This window comes from Cricetulus griseus, chromosome 3, assembly GCF_003668045.3.
Source record: "Cricetulus griseus strain 17A/GY chromosome 3, alternate assembly CriGri-PICRH-1.0, whole genome shotgun sequence".
Taxonomy (NCBI): domain Eukaryota; kingdom Metazoa; phylum Chordata; class Mammalia; order Rodentia; family Cricetidae; genus Cricetulus; species Cricetulus griseus.
In genome coordinates, this window is record NC_048596.1 from 22,259,949 (window position 1) to 22,278,150 (window position 18,202).

An 18,202-nucleotide genomic window follows, 5' to 3' on the forward strand; every position below is an offset into this window, starting at 1 on the left:
ATGGAAGTATAGCCAGTGATATTAACTGTTGAGTCATTTCCTTATCTCATAGTCTGGTATTTAAAAGTCACAATAACAATGCCTTCTTCCAGACCATATCTGTAAATATATGATCACATGAACATAATTTCTCACATTTTATGCAATATATACAAAGATTATGTCTAATAGAAAACATGGTTCTTTATAAATGTGGACTCAAATACTTACATCTTGTATAATTAGCTATGTCTTTTACTAAAACATAATCCAGAAAAGACCCCAAGATAACTAAACATGGATATGATTATTTTATTTTTGAATTTACTTTAAACTGATGAATAAAAACAAATGTAGAGGGGACTTGGCAGTTAAGCGCTCTTGCAAAGGATGTGGTTTGTTTCTCAGCACCCACAAGACTGCTCTAACTCCAAGGAAACACTCACCCTCTCCTCTTCTGGCCTCTGATGGTATTGCATGAATATAGTGAACACACAGACAAGCATGCAAACACACATACACATAAATATAATAAATAATTTAAAATACCCATCTCAAATGTTTAGCAGTTATTTACAGAGAAACACTGAAAAATGCTTCTTTTTTTGTAATTATACAACACACTTTATCACAAACATATGAGAACCTTTTACTCAGCTCTAATTATCAGCTTTTCCATAGCCTTCTCCCATCTATTCTCTCAAAATTAAATTGACTATCCTTTTACTCTAAATTTCTACTAACATCAACTTTAAAAATACTTTTTTGAGATTATAATCTAATTATATCATTTCCCTCTTTCCTTTCCCCTCTGTAATACCTTCCATGTATTTCCATGCTGACACACTTGCTTTCTTTCAACTTTCAACTTTAATTCCAGGGAAGAGTAGATAGGAACTTGTGTTTGGCTTCCTTCCTACAGCATAACACTTTTCACTTCCATCCACAGTATGAGTAAGATCAAATTTAAATGACAGCATAGCACTCTATCATATGCCTGCATCATAGTTTTGTCATCTGTCAATAATAGGTGCATATTAAAACCTTTGCATTCTATATTGAAAATGTCACATTACACACAGGATTGTAGAGTCTGTTCCATACACCTATTCTAGTGTTTGTGCTAACATAATAGTATTGGAGCTGGTGATGATGTAGGAGTTCTGGATTTAATTTTTGAGGAATTTCAAGGATGTTCTCCATTGTGACACTTACAGTTAACATTACTCCAATAGTTTCTCCTTATTCTCCATATTCTCACCAGCACTTATTCTCTGCCATGTTTTTAACAGTAGACAACAGTACTCTAAGAATGTGGTATCTCACTGTGGTTTTGGTAAGATTTCCTGAGTACTTCTGACTACTACCTCAGAACTATGTGATACATATCTCAATCCAGATTTGCTGACAGCCTTACATTGTATGCATTTAATATTTTACCAGTAGAGGATGACCAATGCCATATTTTTCTAAGTCCATAGGTAGTGTGTGGTTCAGCATGACCTGGGAGAGTACATACAGAGGACAGTCTGTCTTCTTGTGTTGGGGTAGCCCGATACAACTTTTCCAAAGCCACCAGCTTATGGTCAGGCACTGTAGGATTCTGCATGGCTTTTGGCAGAGTAACCATGAAGAGATAACTGCCAGGCATTTGTAATACAACCTATTGCCACATGCTAATTCTTTTCCCCACAAAGGATGTTTATATTAAATTGTGCCTCCTAGCTTTGGGGCCTAAATGGTGTCGAAGTCTTGTGGAGAGTCTATTTCCCACCAAGACACCATTCAGACATATTGTGATTTTGTAGCCATGAAAAAGCTCCTACTGATGTAAGGCATTTCTGTCCCATGGCTGCCCAGGTTCCCATATGAATCATGGCAATTCTAGAGGATCCATCTGTAAGCACAGGGACATTAGTCCCTGCTTGTTATAACTCACTGAATTGTAGCAAACATTGAGAAATACTTAAGGTTCTGTTCTGGCTCCACCCCACAATCTCTCTTGACATCATAGGTAATAGGGGAGGGTTGTGGTCACAGTTCATGGCTGGCAGGTTAATGTTGTCCCAAAAGATCAATACACAGACACGCAATGGGAATGGGTCAATGAAGTGCTATCATGAGTGGCTCAATATTGGTTTAGAGTCCAAGGCATTGACTTCCCCTTCTTTCAAATGTTTCTACTGCTCCTGGCTAACGACAGGTATTTAGATGTGACAGAGAAAACCCTTGATTCTGACATTCTTGACTATTATATTTCTATTATACTAAGTTTGGACATTATTGATTCTAACTTTGTTGGCTTAGCTCTTGCACTTGGTCTAAGAAAAGTTGTCTGAATAAGTTACAAGAACAACCAATCTTAGTAGCACAGATTCATAAAATGTTAAAAGTATTACAGCATGAAAACATACTAATTCAAAACAAACCTGTAAAATATTTGAACAAGTCTTTGCATTTCTTCTACTCTTCCCTCTTCATTGTTAAAATGTTGAATTTAAATTTCTTTATGGGTTAAAGCAAAGTAGATACTCGAGACACTGGCAATGCAACTATTTTCTTTATGTTAGTTGTCAGAGATCACCATGTCAAAAAGATATCTCTCTAGAGGATTCTGCCTATGAATGCCTCTTCCTTGAAAGACAAAGTAAACATGAAGGCCAACTGACTGGTTAAACTGACATATTCCCATCAAATTTTCCTTGCCAACCTCACAGCCTTGCATTCCTCTACACTATGTCATTTCAGGGTGGCAGAGAGGTTTTCTTTTCTTTTTTGTTGGCTTGTAAATATGTCATTACCTATATGACTTAGAGGAAGTGGGCAGGATCCTTTGTGGCCTTCTAGTCTTCCTCCTGGTCCCCACAGGTCAGGTTCAATCCCTGTTGGTGGTGACCTCAGTTCTTCTCAGAGTGGGGGGACTCATATGATTTCCTGTGGTAACAGATGCCACATGGAGTTCACAGGTACTCCTCTGGGCGCTTTCTTCTGAACACATGTTGATTTACCTGAAATTATCAGATGGAATGAAAAAGCTGGTTTTTCTTATTTTCCTAATCCTGTTTCACAATTAAAAACACCACTTTGGTTTTGTTTATAGCTGTTTATATCTCAATATATTTTCTCTAGGAAAAATTTTCTACAATTGAATTTATACAATAATAATGCTGAGTCCAGGTTCCTTTAAAAATTTTTATGTTTTAAGAAAAAAATCTTCACTGTTGTGAAGAAGATAGAAATTTACAAGTCCAGAATCAAATGACCTCTGACCTACTTACTTTCTTTTATAGTGATTTTTCCCAAGTCTTTATAGGACCTATCTTCTTTGTGACTATTAGGTAATGTTTTTTAATATATAAATATATCCCTATCTTCTAAGAGAGTCAGAAAGCATCTGAGACCTTTATCAGAGATTTCTCTACATTTCAAAATCACCCTAACTAAGGCTTCCATTGATAAATTTGACAAATGCCTTTGTTTTTTATTTTATTTGAAATTGTTCCCATATCAGAACAAGGTGTTGGGGGGAAACATTGTTCCCATTTTCTCAGTCACCGTGCCTCATATTTGGCTCCAGAACAAACTATTTCTTTTTATTCCCTTGAGTGATAGATATTTCTTAGACACAGGAGAGGAACTATTTCAGAAGAGAAAGATGACTCTGAGTCAGAATGAAGAGGAACCAATATGGAAAAGAAAGGGTGTGTATAATGTCAAAGTCATGATATACTTGAATAAATATGGCACTATGAAATCCATTCAATTGTGCAATGAATATCCACTAGTAATTTTTCATAAAAATACCAACATATTTTTAAAATTATGTGATGTTGATGAGAGAAGGACAAGCTAACAAACAAAATGCAATAAAGGGTCAATAAAAAATTCTCACAAGAATCACTTGATCTTTGATGGAGTTACAGTCATTGGTAATGTTCCAAGTATCACCAACAGCTCTTTCCACAAAAATCAAAGGAAAATGCCAACAATGTGAGCTCAAAGGCCCATCTCTCTTTAAGTGTTCTTTGATTCTTGAATTTTATAAAAGGAAAAGCTGATCCAAAACATCATGATGATTTACAAATGTGCCAGACCAAGTATCACTGCAGGCATGAAAAAAAATCTGAGACTGTTTTATTCAAACCTATTCTTTGAGATTTTAGAGCAATATCATTTGAGCAACAAATTATTGCTTACTTTGTTATAGACAATGAGGATAAACATGACTTTGGGTTGTTGAAATTAATCTGAGCTCCCTGTGTAGCTATTTTTGTAAACTTTGAACAAGATTGCAAAACTTAAGCAAACTTTTATGACTTCTATGTTAAAATAATGATGACATAATTATTAACTAGGTTCATGGTAGTGTGACTGCTACTGATTATGATCAGTATAGTGCCATAGTTCATAGTTAAGCAATTATGATGGATATAGTTGAACTCTATGCCTTTATGCAAGTAAAGGGGTAAGATGCAAGAAATATGGCTTAAGTTATATGCCCCCTTTGGCTCAGGCATTTTAATACTTGGTACCCACTTGGTGGCACTGTTTGGGGAAGAGGTTAGGTTATATCAATTGTTGTACAGACTCTATAGACTATTGTGCTTATTCATGTTTTACATCTGGACTGGTGGGACTAGGAGAATTCAAATACCTTTCTTTAAGAATCTATGGTAAAGCCAGGGAAGAAGTATGCCTATTAGATAATAGCTTTGATTTCTAAATTCTTCTGGCTATGAGCTGTGAGACACTGATAGTTCTTTCTGTCCCATCACTTTCAGAAAAATGTCTTTCATGATTGAACTACACAACACTGAAAAACAAAGAACTTTTTTTGCTAAAAGTTTGACATATATATTTTCTGATTCAAGGTGTGTTACTGATAGCTATATTTTTATCTTGTTGTTATAAATGGACAAAGAGTGAAATAAAGAGCTATGAGGCTTACATTGCTGAACAAAATAAGTCCAAATGTTTAATATAACAAAGAATTATTTAAAAATATGTATGACCATGGTGGTACACAAATTATTTCTAGCCATTGGTACAATGTAGCAAAAGAATTGTCAGTTTGAGGTTAATCTAAGATATATAGTAAGACTTTACTAAAACAAATATATTTCAGAGAATACACAAGCTCTTCATACATCATAAACTCCTACGTGGTCACTAACCTGAGAAAATAAATATTGAGTAGTTTTTTCCATCTCAAAATTAATGTATTTCTTCTCAAGAGCAGTTGCACACTATAAAGATGTTTGTTTATAGCACTATTTGGACAATAATCAGTACCTTTAAACCAGAAATTCAAATGGGTACCCTATAAAGAAGGACAAGTGTAAAGAACTTATTTTTATCTCTATCAAAAGGACAAAGTCTACTTGTGAGAGAGATTAAAGGTTATCTGATTGATTAGTCAATAATGTTTCAAGTGGAACATGTTGATCCAGCAGATAGTGGTATAAAAGCCCCATGCTGTCTGATCATAGCTGTGTCAGTGAGAAGGGTCACCATGGATCCAGTTGTGGTGTTGGTGTTTATTTTCTCCTGTCTGGTTCTCCTCTCACTCTGGAGACAGAGCTCTGAGAGAGGGAAGCTCCCTCCTGGTCCCACTCCTCTCCCACTTATTGGCAATTTCTTCCAAATAGATGTGAAAAATATCAGCCAATCATTGACCAATGTAAGTATTCTTTGTGTTCCTCCAATATGCTGAAAGAAGACACAGTGAAAGCTTCTTTTAATGAAAATCTAGTGTCAGAGGCAGTGTTGGTATAAATAACCATCAAGTCAAAGCTCTTTCAAAGTATTGTGTACTTTATGACTTAAACAGATGGCCTTTGCAGGAATTCAGTAAAGAGAGAGATTTCAGGTAAAAAGATATTTATTTCATTGCATTTTATAAAAAAAGAAAAAATGGCCATAAAATTGCAAAATTTGTGACTATTTCCTATCTTAAAAAACAGCTTTTCCGATTTTTTTTTGGTTGAAGGTCAATAGCGAGTAATAGTATATTGAATAAGTCAGATAGAATTTTGGATATCCATTTTTACTGAGGTTGTCTATTTGACTCTGGACTTTAAAAGAACTGATGCCTAATTTAATTAAGTATGAGTGGACATGGAATAATGCAAGAAATTCAAGAAAGATGTCAAGCTTCCAGTATATTTTGTGATATTTAGATCTAGTTTTAATATTTGTCAAACCTAAGTCTGGGCTAAGAATGCTGCCAGAGAAGGAACTGTTTTTCCGGGAAATATTACATGCTTGTGTGCAGTGTCTGTGGTGCCCATTCTCTATGTTTGTAGTAGCAGACTGCAAAAACCTAGACTGCTCAAAAGAATAGTTTGTGCTGAATACAAATTTTCATCTCAAATTTAATTGGGCCTGGCTTTGTTGCTTTATTTCTGCATCATTTCGTCTGTTTCTTTGGTCTACTTGTCTATTTTTTGTTAGTAACAGTCTGTTTATATCACTATAGCTCTATAATAGAATTTTAGGTCATATATTGTTATACCTTTGTGGATGAACAGATTAAGATTCACAGGACTGGGATAATATAGGTTAATTTTATTTGGGGAGAGGTCACTTACAGGAGAAGCCAATAACCCCAAGTTCTGTCTCCGAGAATCAAGCACAGCTGCTCTCTGTGACCCGACAGGAACCAAGTAAGCATGTGCCCTCTCTCTCAGCTCTTTATTTCACATGTCCCTGTGACCAAGCACAACAGAGGGATTCACAGGTACAGGTACCAGGTCTCTCCCTACATACAGTGTTTTTAATTCTTAGGAGTCCCTTGAGAGTTCTTTGTTGTCCCATATGAAGTCCTCTGTTGTTTTTCTAAATCTGTAAATATGGCATCAGAAGTCTGATGCATAGCACTCAATCTATAAATACAGAAGTATGGGTTTAGTGGTATGGGTGTATTTTTCTTGGTTTCTGCTTCTTCCCTGGTCTTTTGGCTGGAGTGTCCTGTGTTCCAGTTGAGGGTCTCCACATTTGTGGGCTGGACTTCTGTGGGTTAGAGTAGAGAGACCTCTGTTCAGACAGGGCATTCTGCCCAATTTGGGGGACTGGGAGGTGTTGCCCAGGATGGAAGGGGTGATTGTGGGTAGAGTAGGCAGGCAATGAGAGAGTGGGGCAATCAGCATACAAGTAAGTGGCCTACATGGAATTTCAATAGCCAGCTTCTTGCTGAATGTTTTAACTTGAAAACTCATTGTGATCTTTGTGTAACAAATACCTGAGTCCTCAGCAGATACGTGGTTCACTGTAGGTGATCAATAACTGATAATCACCATAATGTGATATAAATAGGCTTCAGAACCATTGGAAGCTGAGTTTTTTCCTGAATAAAAATACTAAACTACAATGAGTATGTTAGTGTGAATAAGGTTTACTCTATTGAGATCAAAGTGACTTTTTTCACTAGTATTTACATATTTCTTTCCTATTTCCAGTTCTCAAAAGTCTATGGCCCTGTGTTCACCCTGTACCTGGGCATGAAGCCCACTGTGGTGTTGCATGGGTATGAAGCAGTGAAGGAAGCTCTGATTGACCATGGAGAGGAATTTGCTGGAAGAGGAAGCTTCCCAATGGCTGAAAAAATTAGTGAAGGCCTTGGTAAGTAAGTGTGCATGTTCTTATGAGTGCTGCATAGTGTTGACTGTGAAGGTGAAGACTGAAAAGAGGGGCTGGACTTCTTCCTGAGGTACGGGTTGGCCCTCTCTATGGTTTCACCTCTCAGGTCTCTCATCTGTTCCCAGAATCTATTTCTAGTGTTTTACCATTTCTTCAGGCATTGCTTTTAGCAATGGAAGCATATGGAAAGAGACAAGGCGCTTCACACTCATGACTCTGAGGAATCTGGGCATGGGCAAAAGGAGCATTGAGGACCGTGTTCAAGAGGAAGCACAGTGCCTTGTGGAGGAACTGAGGAAAACCAATGGTAAGTGCAGGTTTATATATCTACATCTCAATTAGTTATGTGTGTTTGTAATGTTTCTGTTGTTTTTAAATTAGAAACAATGATTATAGGTTTCATGTTAATTTTCTGTTGAGCTGCAGGACTAAGCATTTCCATTAGCACAGGAGTGATTTGTCTTTGTGGTTCATTTTATCATGGAATAAGTGATTGTGTTAATGGTGACAAAGTCCAATGAGAGGATATTTGTTTACAATTTCTTGGATCACGTGGTTTGAGCAAATTAACTGAGAAGTACAGGGATTTGTCTAGGCCCATGTTTACAGTCCTGGGTAACAATGATGTTATTTATGGTTTTCCTTTCTTAGTTGAGTGTAACAAAATTTTCGTCAATGACTGTGTATTCTATACCGTGATATCAAATTGTATTGTTATTTTCTTAAAAGTTATTTGCAACATTGAGAATTTTAAATAATGTGTTTTTATCGTGCTCTCCCACCAACTCTTGTGAGATATACCCCCACTTTCCTATCTATCGTACTTTGTATAGTCTTTTTATTTAACATCAACCAAACCTGACTTGGACTTGACATATTTGATTTTTAAAGAAAATTTTTACTAGTGCTTTCAGAATTTTGTACTTGTTTAAAAATATGTTTTAATTGAAATAGAATTACACAGTTCCTCCATTTTTCCATCTATTTCTTTCCAGATGCCCCCTGTGCCCCTTTTCATTCTTTTCCCATTCTTCAATTGTTAGCCATTTGTCTTTGAGTATTATTGAATATTTGCATGTACATAGTCACATATGTGCACAACTTCCACCCCACCCAACAGATCAAGCCACATAACTGTCATCCACATTGAGAGAGTCTAGTTTAGTCCCAGGCAGATTTCCAAGCTGTCAGTCCATAGTGCATGAGCTCCCACTATTTCAGGTCAGCTGTCTCTGTGGTTTTCCACATCATGCTCTTGACCCTGCCTTGTTCATATGATCCCTCCTCCCTCCCTTTTAGCTGAACTCCAGGAACTCAGCCTAGTCGTTGTCTATGGATCACTGCATCTGCTTCACTCAGTTACTGGATATAGTTTCTGTGATGACAATTAGTGCAGTTAAAATGGAAAGCCCATCCAGACACCCTCTATACTATTGCTAGGAGTCTTAGCTGGGGTCATCCTTGTGGATTCCTAAGAATTTCTCTAACACCAAGTTTCTCCCTAACCCCATAATGGCTCCCTCTATCAAGATATTTCTTTCATTGCTCTACCCCTCCCCCCTTCCCAAGGCTGTCTTCTTGATCCCTCATGTTCCCATTCCCCACATCCCTATACCAGCCTCCCCAGTCTACCCAGGAGATCCTATTTCCTGTCCTAGGGTGTTCCATGTGTGTTCTTCTTAGGGTCCCACTTTTTACCTAGCTTCTTTGGGGTTGCAGATTGTAGCCTGGTTGTCTTTACATCTAATATCCACTTATGAGTGAGTACATGCTATGTTTGTCTTTTTGGCTCTGGATTACTTCACTCAGGATTTGTTTTCTAGTTCCATCCACTTGACTGCAAATTTTGAGTTGTCTTTTTTTTTAGCACTGAGAAATACTCCATTGTGTAAATGTATCACATTTTCTTTATCCACTCTTCAGTTGAGGGGCATCTAGGTTGTTATCATGTTGTTCTGGCTATTACAAATAATGCTGCTTTGAACAGAGCTGATCAAATGTCATTGTGGTATGATTGTGCATTCTTTGGGTATACACCCAAGAGTGGTATTGGTGAGTCTTGAGGTAGATCCCAATTTTCTGAGAAACTGCCATACTGAATTCCAACGTGTCTGTACAAGTTTGCACACCTACCACAATGGAGGAATGTTCTCCTGACTCCACTGCCATCAGAGGTTTTCTTTTATCTTGGCCATTCTGATATGTATAAGATGGTATCTCAAAGTTGCTTTGATTTGTATTTCCCTGATGACTAAGAATTTTGATCAATTCCTTAAATGTCTTTTAGCTATTTGAGTTTCTTATGTTCAGAATTATATGTTTAGACCTGTACCTGATTTTTAAATTGGATTCTTTGGTGTTTTGGTTTCTAGTTTCTTGAGTTCTTCATATATTTTAGAGATCAGTCCTCTGCCAAATGTGGGCTTGGTTAATACATTTTCCCATGTCTATTCTTCTGGATTATGTTTGACTTACCAGGGGCTATACACTTAAAGAAAACTGACTCAACTTCTTTAAAGAGCTAAGTAGTGCCATTAGCTTCCTGACTACAGTTGGGACTTTGTACCCACCTCCTCCCTCCATATTGTGATTCGTCTGGCTTGAACTTACATGGGTCTCGGGAATGTTGTCACAACTGCTATAAGTTGACATGTGCAGCTATCTTGCTGTGTTCATTAGACACTGTTTCCTACTAGTCACACACCACCTTTGCCTTTTTCTGCCCCCTCTTCCATCATGATCCCTAAGCCTTAGGAAGAAGCAGTGAGATATAGTTGTACCATCTATGGCTAAGCTTGGTTTCTTTTTGCTCTGTACTTGAGTAGCTGTGGCTCTCTGTGTTCGTAATCATCTGCCACATTAGGAGTTTCTCTGACGGGGGTTGAGAGATGCATTAATCAATAGGCATCACAGCATTATTTGGAGTTGATTTATACTATGCCCATGTGGCAGAGGAACATTAGTAGATTCTCCCCCAAGGTATATTATGTGTCTAAGCACAGTACCTTGTCCTGATAATGGTACCAAGTATGGACTTACCTCAGGGAACAGGCCTTAAACTGAAAATGAATGTTGTTTGTAACTTCCATGATACTCATGCTACTGTGGCACCAGTTGATACACCTTGCAAGGCAAGTTGTTACTGTAACATACACAGTTTAGAGCTGGGTAATATTGATGGTTACTTTTTTCTTCTAGTAGCCCATGTAGCACTTTCCAGCACTATGAGATCTAGCAGATATAAAACTTTTTAGAAATATAAAATTGATAGCTTAATGATTCACCTAAAAATCATCAAAATGAACAAATAATATCATACAAAATAGATAGGAAGAAGGCTGAGTGTTTGTACTTGCTCTTAATCCTAGTACTCAGAAGGCAGAGACAGGTAGATATCTGTGAGATCAAGGCCAACCTGAGATACATAATTCCTTGACAAACATGGCTATACTTTTCTTAAAAACAAAACATTAACAAAAAAACTAATCAGGAAGAAAGAAAAATCAAGGCTGAAATAAATAAACAATGTAAAAACTCACAAAAATGCAGAGAATCAATGAAGAGTTGGCTCAAATTTCTAAAACTGCAGATGAAGTAGGAGACATTACAACACACATTGTGCAGTTCTGGCTGTCCTGGAACTTATTCTGTATACCATCCTGGCCTCAAACTCACATATCTACCACCCTAGTGCTGGGATTAAAGGGGTGTGCCACCACTGCCTAGCCAGAAATTCAGAAAATCTTTTAAAATTATTTTTTATTCATTGAGAATCATTCTCATTTTACATATCAATCCCAGTTCCCACTTACTCCCATCCTCCCATGCCCCCCACTGACCTTCCATTCAATCCCCTTTCTGCTCCCCAGAGAGGGTGAGCCCTTCCATGGGGGATCATCAACATCTGTCACATCATTTGGGGCAGGGCCTAGGCCCTCCCATTTGTCTAGGTTGAGACAGTATCCCACTAAAGTCCATTCGAAAATTAGGGATAAATATGGAACCAGAGGCCCCACAGACTTCCAGACCTCTTAACTCACACCCACATTCATGGGGCCTGGTTTGGCCCTATGCTGGTTTCCCAGCTGTCAGTCTGGGGTCCATGAGTCGCCACTTATAAAGAGAGCAGATCAGATGGTTAAGGTATCTTTATTCAGATAAACACCAGCTGAACACAAGCCAAAGGATGTCAGGGGCAGCAGGGCAGATAGGCCAGAGAGAGAGCTTCCATGCGCTTTGCCACACCTTAAGAACCCATCACACATCATCCTGACCTCACCTTGACCACGCCCTGACAGGCATGGTCAGGCACACCTGTAGCCAGCTTCTAACAGGTGTGGCTTACTGTCCCCTACAATTCCCCTTTTAGTCTAAAAGAGGATTAAAACTTAACAGTGTAAAGTATCCAAAATTAGCAATCATAAAGGTGAAATACAAGAAGATACAATAATATGCTATTGCACATCCTATGTCTATTTCCGCTAAACCCTAAAGTCATCTGAAAGAGGTGTCCAAACATGAACACCTCCTTCCAATCCCAACCCTAAACAATAGGAAAGTTATTCTTAACTAGATTTACACTGCCCTAATAGACAATAATGCAATAATGGGGGATGGGTGTGTAGCATCTTTCAAGTTACTTCCTGCTGAAATGGGATGATGGTAGCCTTGTGTGGTCCTGTGGGAGGAAAATGTTAGTATAGTGAAAGTCTCTAACAGATTATACCCAGTCCATGTTAGATGGGATTTGCTTGATTGAAGACCTAGGTTGAAATCCTCAACTTGATTGAAGTCAGTACTTGAAGCTCTGGTGGGAGTGTCAGTTGAAACATAGTAAGTTGCATCCAGTGTAGTTGAGGAGGTATGTCGCTATTTCTTTTCCAGAGCATCCAGAGATTGCTGTCAGGTGGGTCTTTATTGGCTGTGTGGGACTCAAACATAAGTGTTATCAGAAAAATGTTTGCTTGTGTATGTATGCATGCTGGAAAAAGCAATCAAGGAAAAATAATGATTGGGAGATGGTGTACACCTTGAAGGAAAGAGCCAAGAAAGACAAAGACAGTCCCCAAGTTCTTCTCTCATTCTGTATTATATCAACTGGCTTCTTGATACAATACAGAAACTCTAAAGTTTAGTTTAACAATGTGCTTGGATTTTAGGGGATGAAAGCCAAATTCAACTCTAAATCTAGCACTGATTTACTTGAATAGGAAATAGAAAAATACAGAGAAATAGAGTTCTTTGAGAGACAGCTGTAAAGTTTACCGCATGGCATGTTCCTTTTATTTGATGGTTATAGCTACCTTCTCTTCTTAAGCATCTACCCATGTAGTGTTCTTGTACTTCTGGAGGTGAGTTTTCCTGTGAAGATTTTGCAGGTCTCAGCGGAGGATGTGCAGTTTTTCTGCCATCAGCTGCCAGCCACAGAAAATGTAGCGCCCCACTTCCCTTTTCTTTGGGAGGTTTCTATTTAGTTTATGAGATATACCTCAGTAAAATACCTGTCACTAATCCTTGCCAAGAGGTTTGTCTTTTTTAACTCGAATCTTGATCAACTTTAATAGTATCCAATGTTTTTCTTCTCCTGTGTGGAGTAGCCTAAGATTGGAATGATTCTGTCTCCTCGTCATTCCAATGATTCTTGAGCCTAGTAACGATATCCTCATGAACAGTTTCAATCTCCTTAATCATAAAAGATTCTAGGCATGATATTGAATCCATGAATTGCTGTGACTGCTCTTCTATATGATTTTCTAGGTGTTTAATACATTTGTCTCTAGCTACCTTCTGGGTGGTAAGGAAACTGCCCTCCAGGAATTGAAATGTAGACTCAAGGTCGTGATTTGCCTCCGCAATCGACTGAGGCAATGGACCTCCCTAATTTGTCAGCTCTGTTCTTTAAATCATCTTGCAAACATTGAACCTAGATTCAACTCTATTATCTACCCTCTCATATTTTTCAGCCATCGATTTAATGGCATTATCCAATTGTTTAAACCTATCCTGAGTATCCTGACTCTTGGTATCCAGATTACAAGACAGAGAGCCTATCTGAGTTTCCAGTCGGCTACATATTTTCTTTAGTTCATCACGGTCCTCTGACTGTTCTACCTGTATCATATAAGACATAGAGTAAAGCCTATCATCTAGCTTCTGTTGTAGATGTTGTATAAATGTATCATGGGTCAGTCTGGTCTCCAAAACCTTATTACATAAAGCTTGCATGTCCTGTAGGCAGGTGGTGAAATTAACTTTATCCCTGTTTCTGAGGCCTCTGGCTAGTGATAATGTGTGCATTCGCACACTAACAGCTAGTAAGGCATATAGGCCAATTATTGGCAGATCAACCTTTTCCTCAAACATTGAATTTACATAAGAAATGAAAATGTTACCAAGTGAGGCCAATGATAAATATTCAGCCATATTTACCAGTCAGCTTCTACTCCAGATGCGATAACCAGATTTGGCCAGCAGGTGGCACATGTGGCACAGGTTTTCGGTAGTGGTTGTTTTGAGTTGGACCTGAAAATTCCTAAAAGCCTACAGAGCATCTTAAGAATGGATTGGGGGTGTATTTACTAGGTATGGGAAAACCTTCTAACCGTACCTGGTGGAGACCAAGCTTGGCAGATGGGGCTGAGCAAGGGCTCGCGGCTAAACCGGCATGGCCGGCAGCAGAGTTTAGTGCAGCTTTGGGTCCTGGAACTGGGAATGTTAGCATGGGAAAGGGAACACAGCAGTTTGCAGGTCTCAGCGGAGGATGTGCAGTTTTTCTGCCATCAGCTGCCAGCCACAGAAAATGTAGCGCCCCACATAGGAAGACAAACCTGTGTTGGTCGCAGCTCAGGGCCACTGGCGTGTGCATGTTGCTAACAGTAAATGAGCATGCAGCTGGAATTGGCTGTGGTATTGCTACCTGGAGCAGTAAGAACCACAGGGAAATTTAAGTAAAAGCCTGTGGGCAATTTAAAAGTCCCCCGACCCGATGAATGGTGGGGACTAAGTACATCAGGTGGCCGGTGAGGCAGTAACTCACTGTTTACACTGGAAGTTCCCGGGCTGCAGGTGGGTTCATACCCCATGTTGGGTGCCACTTATGAGAGCCGATCTGTAGTCCCTATGGTTAAGATATCTTTATTCAGATAAACACCAGCCGAATGCAAGCCAGAGTGTGCCAGGGGCAGTGAGGCAGCTAGAGCAGAGAGAGGGCTTCCATATGCTTTGCCAACCTTTAAGAACTTATCACATGTCATCCTGACCTCACCTTGACCATGCACTGACAGGCATGGTCAGGCACACCTGTAGCCAGCCTCTAACAGGCATGGCTTACTGTCCCCTACACCCCCTTGTTCATGTAAGCTCTATCTGTGGGTTTCTTCAGCCTGGTCTTGACCCTTGTGCTCATAACTCCTCCCTCTCTGCAACTGGATTCCAGGAGTTTGACTCAGTGATGAGCTGTGGGTGTCTGCTTCTGCTTCCATCAGGTGCTAGATGAAAGCTCTATGATGGCATTGAAGGTAGTCATGAAAGTCACTATAGGAGGAGGGCATTTAAAGTAGCCTCTCCACTACTGCTTAGATTGTTAGTTGGGGACATTCTTGTAGATTCCGGACATTTCCCTATTGCCAGATTTCTCTTTACATCTATAATGGCTCCCTCTATTAAAGTGTCTCTTTACTTTCTCTCCTCTATTCTGCCCTGACTCAATCTTCCTGCTCCCTCATGTCCTCTTTCCCCTTCTTCTTCACCCCTTCTCTATCTACTAACTCCCTCTCCCCTCTCCACATACTCCCAATTTGCTCAGGAGATATTATCCCTTTACCATTTTCAAATGGACCATGTATGTATCTCTTAGGGTCCTACTTGTTTTCTAGCTCCCCCGGGGGTGTGGATTGAAGGCTGGTAATCTTTTACTCTATGTCTAATATACACATATGAGTGAAAAACATAACCATGTTTTTTGTGACTGGGTTACCTCACTCAAATTTTATGATTCCAGTTTTGTTTTCTGCTAAGTAGTACTCAATTGTTTAAATTTACCACATTTTCTTTATCCATTCTTTAGGTGAGGGGCATCTAGGTTGCTTCCAGGTTCTGGCTATTACAAAGAATGCTGCTATGAACATAGTTGAACAGATGTCCTTGCCGTATTAGTGTGCAAACTTTGGTACATGTCTAAGAATGGAATTGCTAGATCTTGAGGTAGACTGATTCTCATTTTCCTGAGGAATCTCCATACTGATTTGAAAAGTGGCTGTACAAGCTTGAACTCCCACCACCAGTGGAGGAGTGATCCCCTTTCTCTCCATCTTTTTCAGTATAACTTATCATTGGTGTTTTTGGTTTTAGCCATTCTGACTGGAGTAAGATGATATCTCAGAGTTGTTTTGATTTGCATTTCCCTGATGACTAAGGATGTTGATCACTTTCTTATGTGTCTTTCATACATTTTAGATTCCTCTTTTGAGAATTGTCTATTTAGTTCTGGACCTCACTTTTGGATTACTAGGTGTTTGGGAAACTAGCTTCTTGTGTTCGTTGTAAATTTTGGAGATCAGCCCTAAGTCAGATATGGGGTTGGTGAATATCTCTTCCAATCTGTGGGCTGATGTTTTGTCTTGTTGACTGTGCCCTTTGCCTTACAGAAGCTTCTCAGTTTCAGGGGGTCCCATTTATTAATTGTTGATCTCAGTGTCTGTGCTATAGGTGTGATATTCACGAAGCTGTCTCCTGTAAAAATTCATTCAAGGATACTTCCCACTTTCTCTTCTAAGAGGTTCAGTATGGCTGTATTTATGTTGAGGTCTTTCTTCCATTTGGACTTAAGTTTTGAGCATGGTGATAGATGACGATCTATCTAGAGTCTACTACATGCCAGCATCCAGTTATGCCAGCACCATTTGTTAAAGATGCTTTCATTTGTATTGTATAATTTTATCTCTTCTTTGTCAAAAATCAGGTATTATAGGTGTGTGGGTCTGTATCAGGGTATTCAATTGATTCCATTGGTCTACCTGTCTATTTTTGTGCCAATAACAAGCTGTTTTCAGGACTATAGCTCTATAATAGAGCTTGAAGTCAGGGGTGGTGATGCCTCCAGAAGTTCCTCTATTGTACAGGGTTGTTTTGGCTATCCTGGGTCTTTTCTTTCTCCATATATAGTTGAGAATTGTTCTTTCGAGGTCAGTGAAGAAATGTGTTGGGATTTTGATGGGGATTGCAATGAATCTGTAGATTGCTTTTGACAAGATTGCGATTTTTACTTTGTTGATCCTGCCTATCCAAGAGCATGGGAGATCTTTCCATTTTCTGGTATCTTCTTTAATTTCTTTCTTCAAATACTCAAAATTCTTGTTATACAGGTCTTTCACTTGTTTGGGTGCATTATCCCATGTTATTTTATGTTCTTTGTGGCTATTTTAAATGGTGATGTTTCTCTGATTTCTTTCTCAGTGCATTTATTATCTGTATATAGTGGGGCTACTGATTTTTTTTTAGTTAATCTTGTATCCTGCCACTTTACTTAAGGGGTTTATCAGATGTAGAAGTTCCCTGGTAGAGTTTTTTTGCTCACTTATGTAAACTATCATATCATCTACAAATAGTGAAATTTGACTTCTTTTTTCCAATTTGTAACACCTTGATCTTCTTTTGGTGTTTTATTGCTCTACATAGAACATCAAGTATAATACTGAAGAGGTATGGAGAGACTGAACAGCCTTGTATGATTCCTGATTTAAGAGGAATCTCATTGAGTTTCTCTCCATTTAGTTTGATGTTGGCTTTTGGTTTGTTGTATGTTGCTTTTATTATGTTTAGGTATGTTCCTGTTATCACTGATTCATCCAAGACCTTTATCGTGAAGGGTATTGGATTTTGTCAAAAGCTTGTTCAGCATCTAGTGGAGTGGACTGATTTATAATGACTTTAAGTTCTTTCTTACAAATAAAGTAAAAGGAAAGACTGAGAATCAGATTTAATCTGTGAATTCCATGTATACGCACAAGAAAAGTCCCAATATTTTCCCTTCACTGTTTTTGGCTTAAACAAAACACTTCCTGATACTGTAGAATATAGTCATGTTTTTAAACCCCGGCATAGTCACAAGAATATTAAGGAGTTTCCTGTCGCTCATATGTTTAGCAATTTATTCACAACAGTGTTAATTCTTGTGATCCTTATGTGATGTCTACAGATTTAAATTTTGGATCATCTTTAAAGTAAAGTGTATTTATCATTTGATCAAAGCAAATTCACTATAGAAAGGACATCAGAAGAAACTGCCCTAAGAGCTGGAGAGATGGTTTATCACTTGAGAGAGAATGCTCCTTCTGAGTAGCAGCAGTGGCATCCCAGTGCCCATGGAAGGCAGCTCCATGAGATCTGATATGCTGTCCTAGCCTCTCCAGATATACACCACACACAAATACACACACACACACACACACACACAAAAACACACACACACACACACACACACACACACACAAGCACATGCACACAAATAAAAATAAGTTTTAAAAAGAAATTTCCTTATGATATTTTTGACTTGTAATACCAAACACAAAGGTGCCACACAGATTTT

At 38.6% G+C, this 18,202-nt stretch overlaps 1 protein-coding gene across 2 annotated transcripts in view; it reads left to right on the forward strand.

Moving 5' to 3' along the window:
* The first annotated feature begins 5,491 nt into the window (after positions 1-5,491).
* The window catches only part of LOC100773851 (cytochrome P450 2C26), a 29,087-nt gene continuing 16,376 nt past the window's right edge, over positions 5,492-18,202 (forward strand). For both annotated transcript variants that reach the window (XM_027407416.2, XM_035441859.1), the window contains exons 1-3: positions 5,492-5,659; positions 7,437-7,599; positions 7,775-7,924. In XM_027407416.2, the coding sequence (XP_027263217.1) occupies positions 5,492-5,659; positions 7,437-7,599; positions 7,775-7,924 (481 nt within the window). The remainder of the gene's footprint in view (positions 5,660-7,436; positions 7,600-7,774; positions 7,925-18,202) is intronic.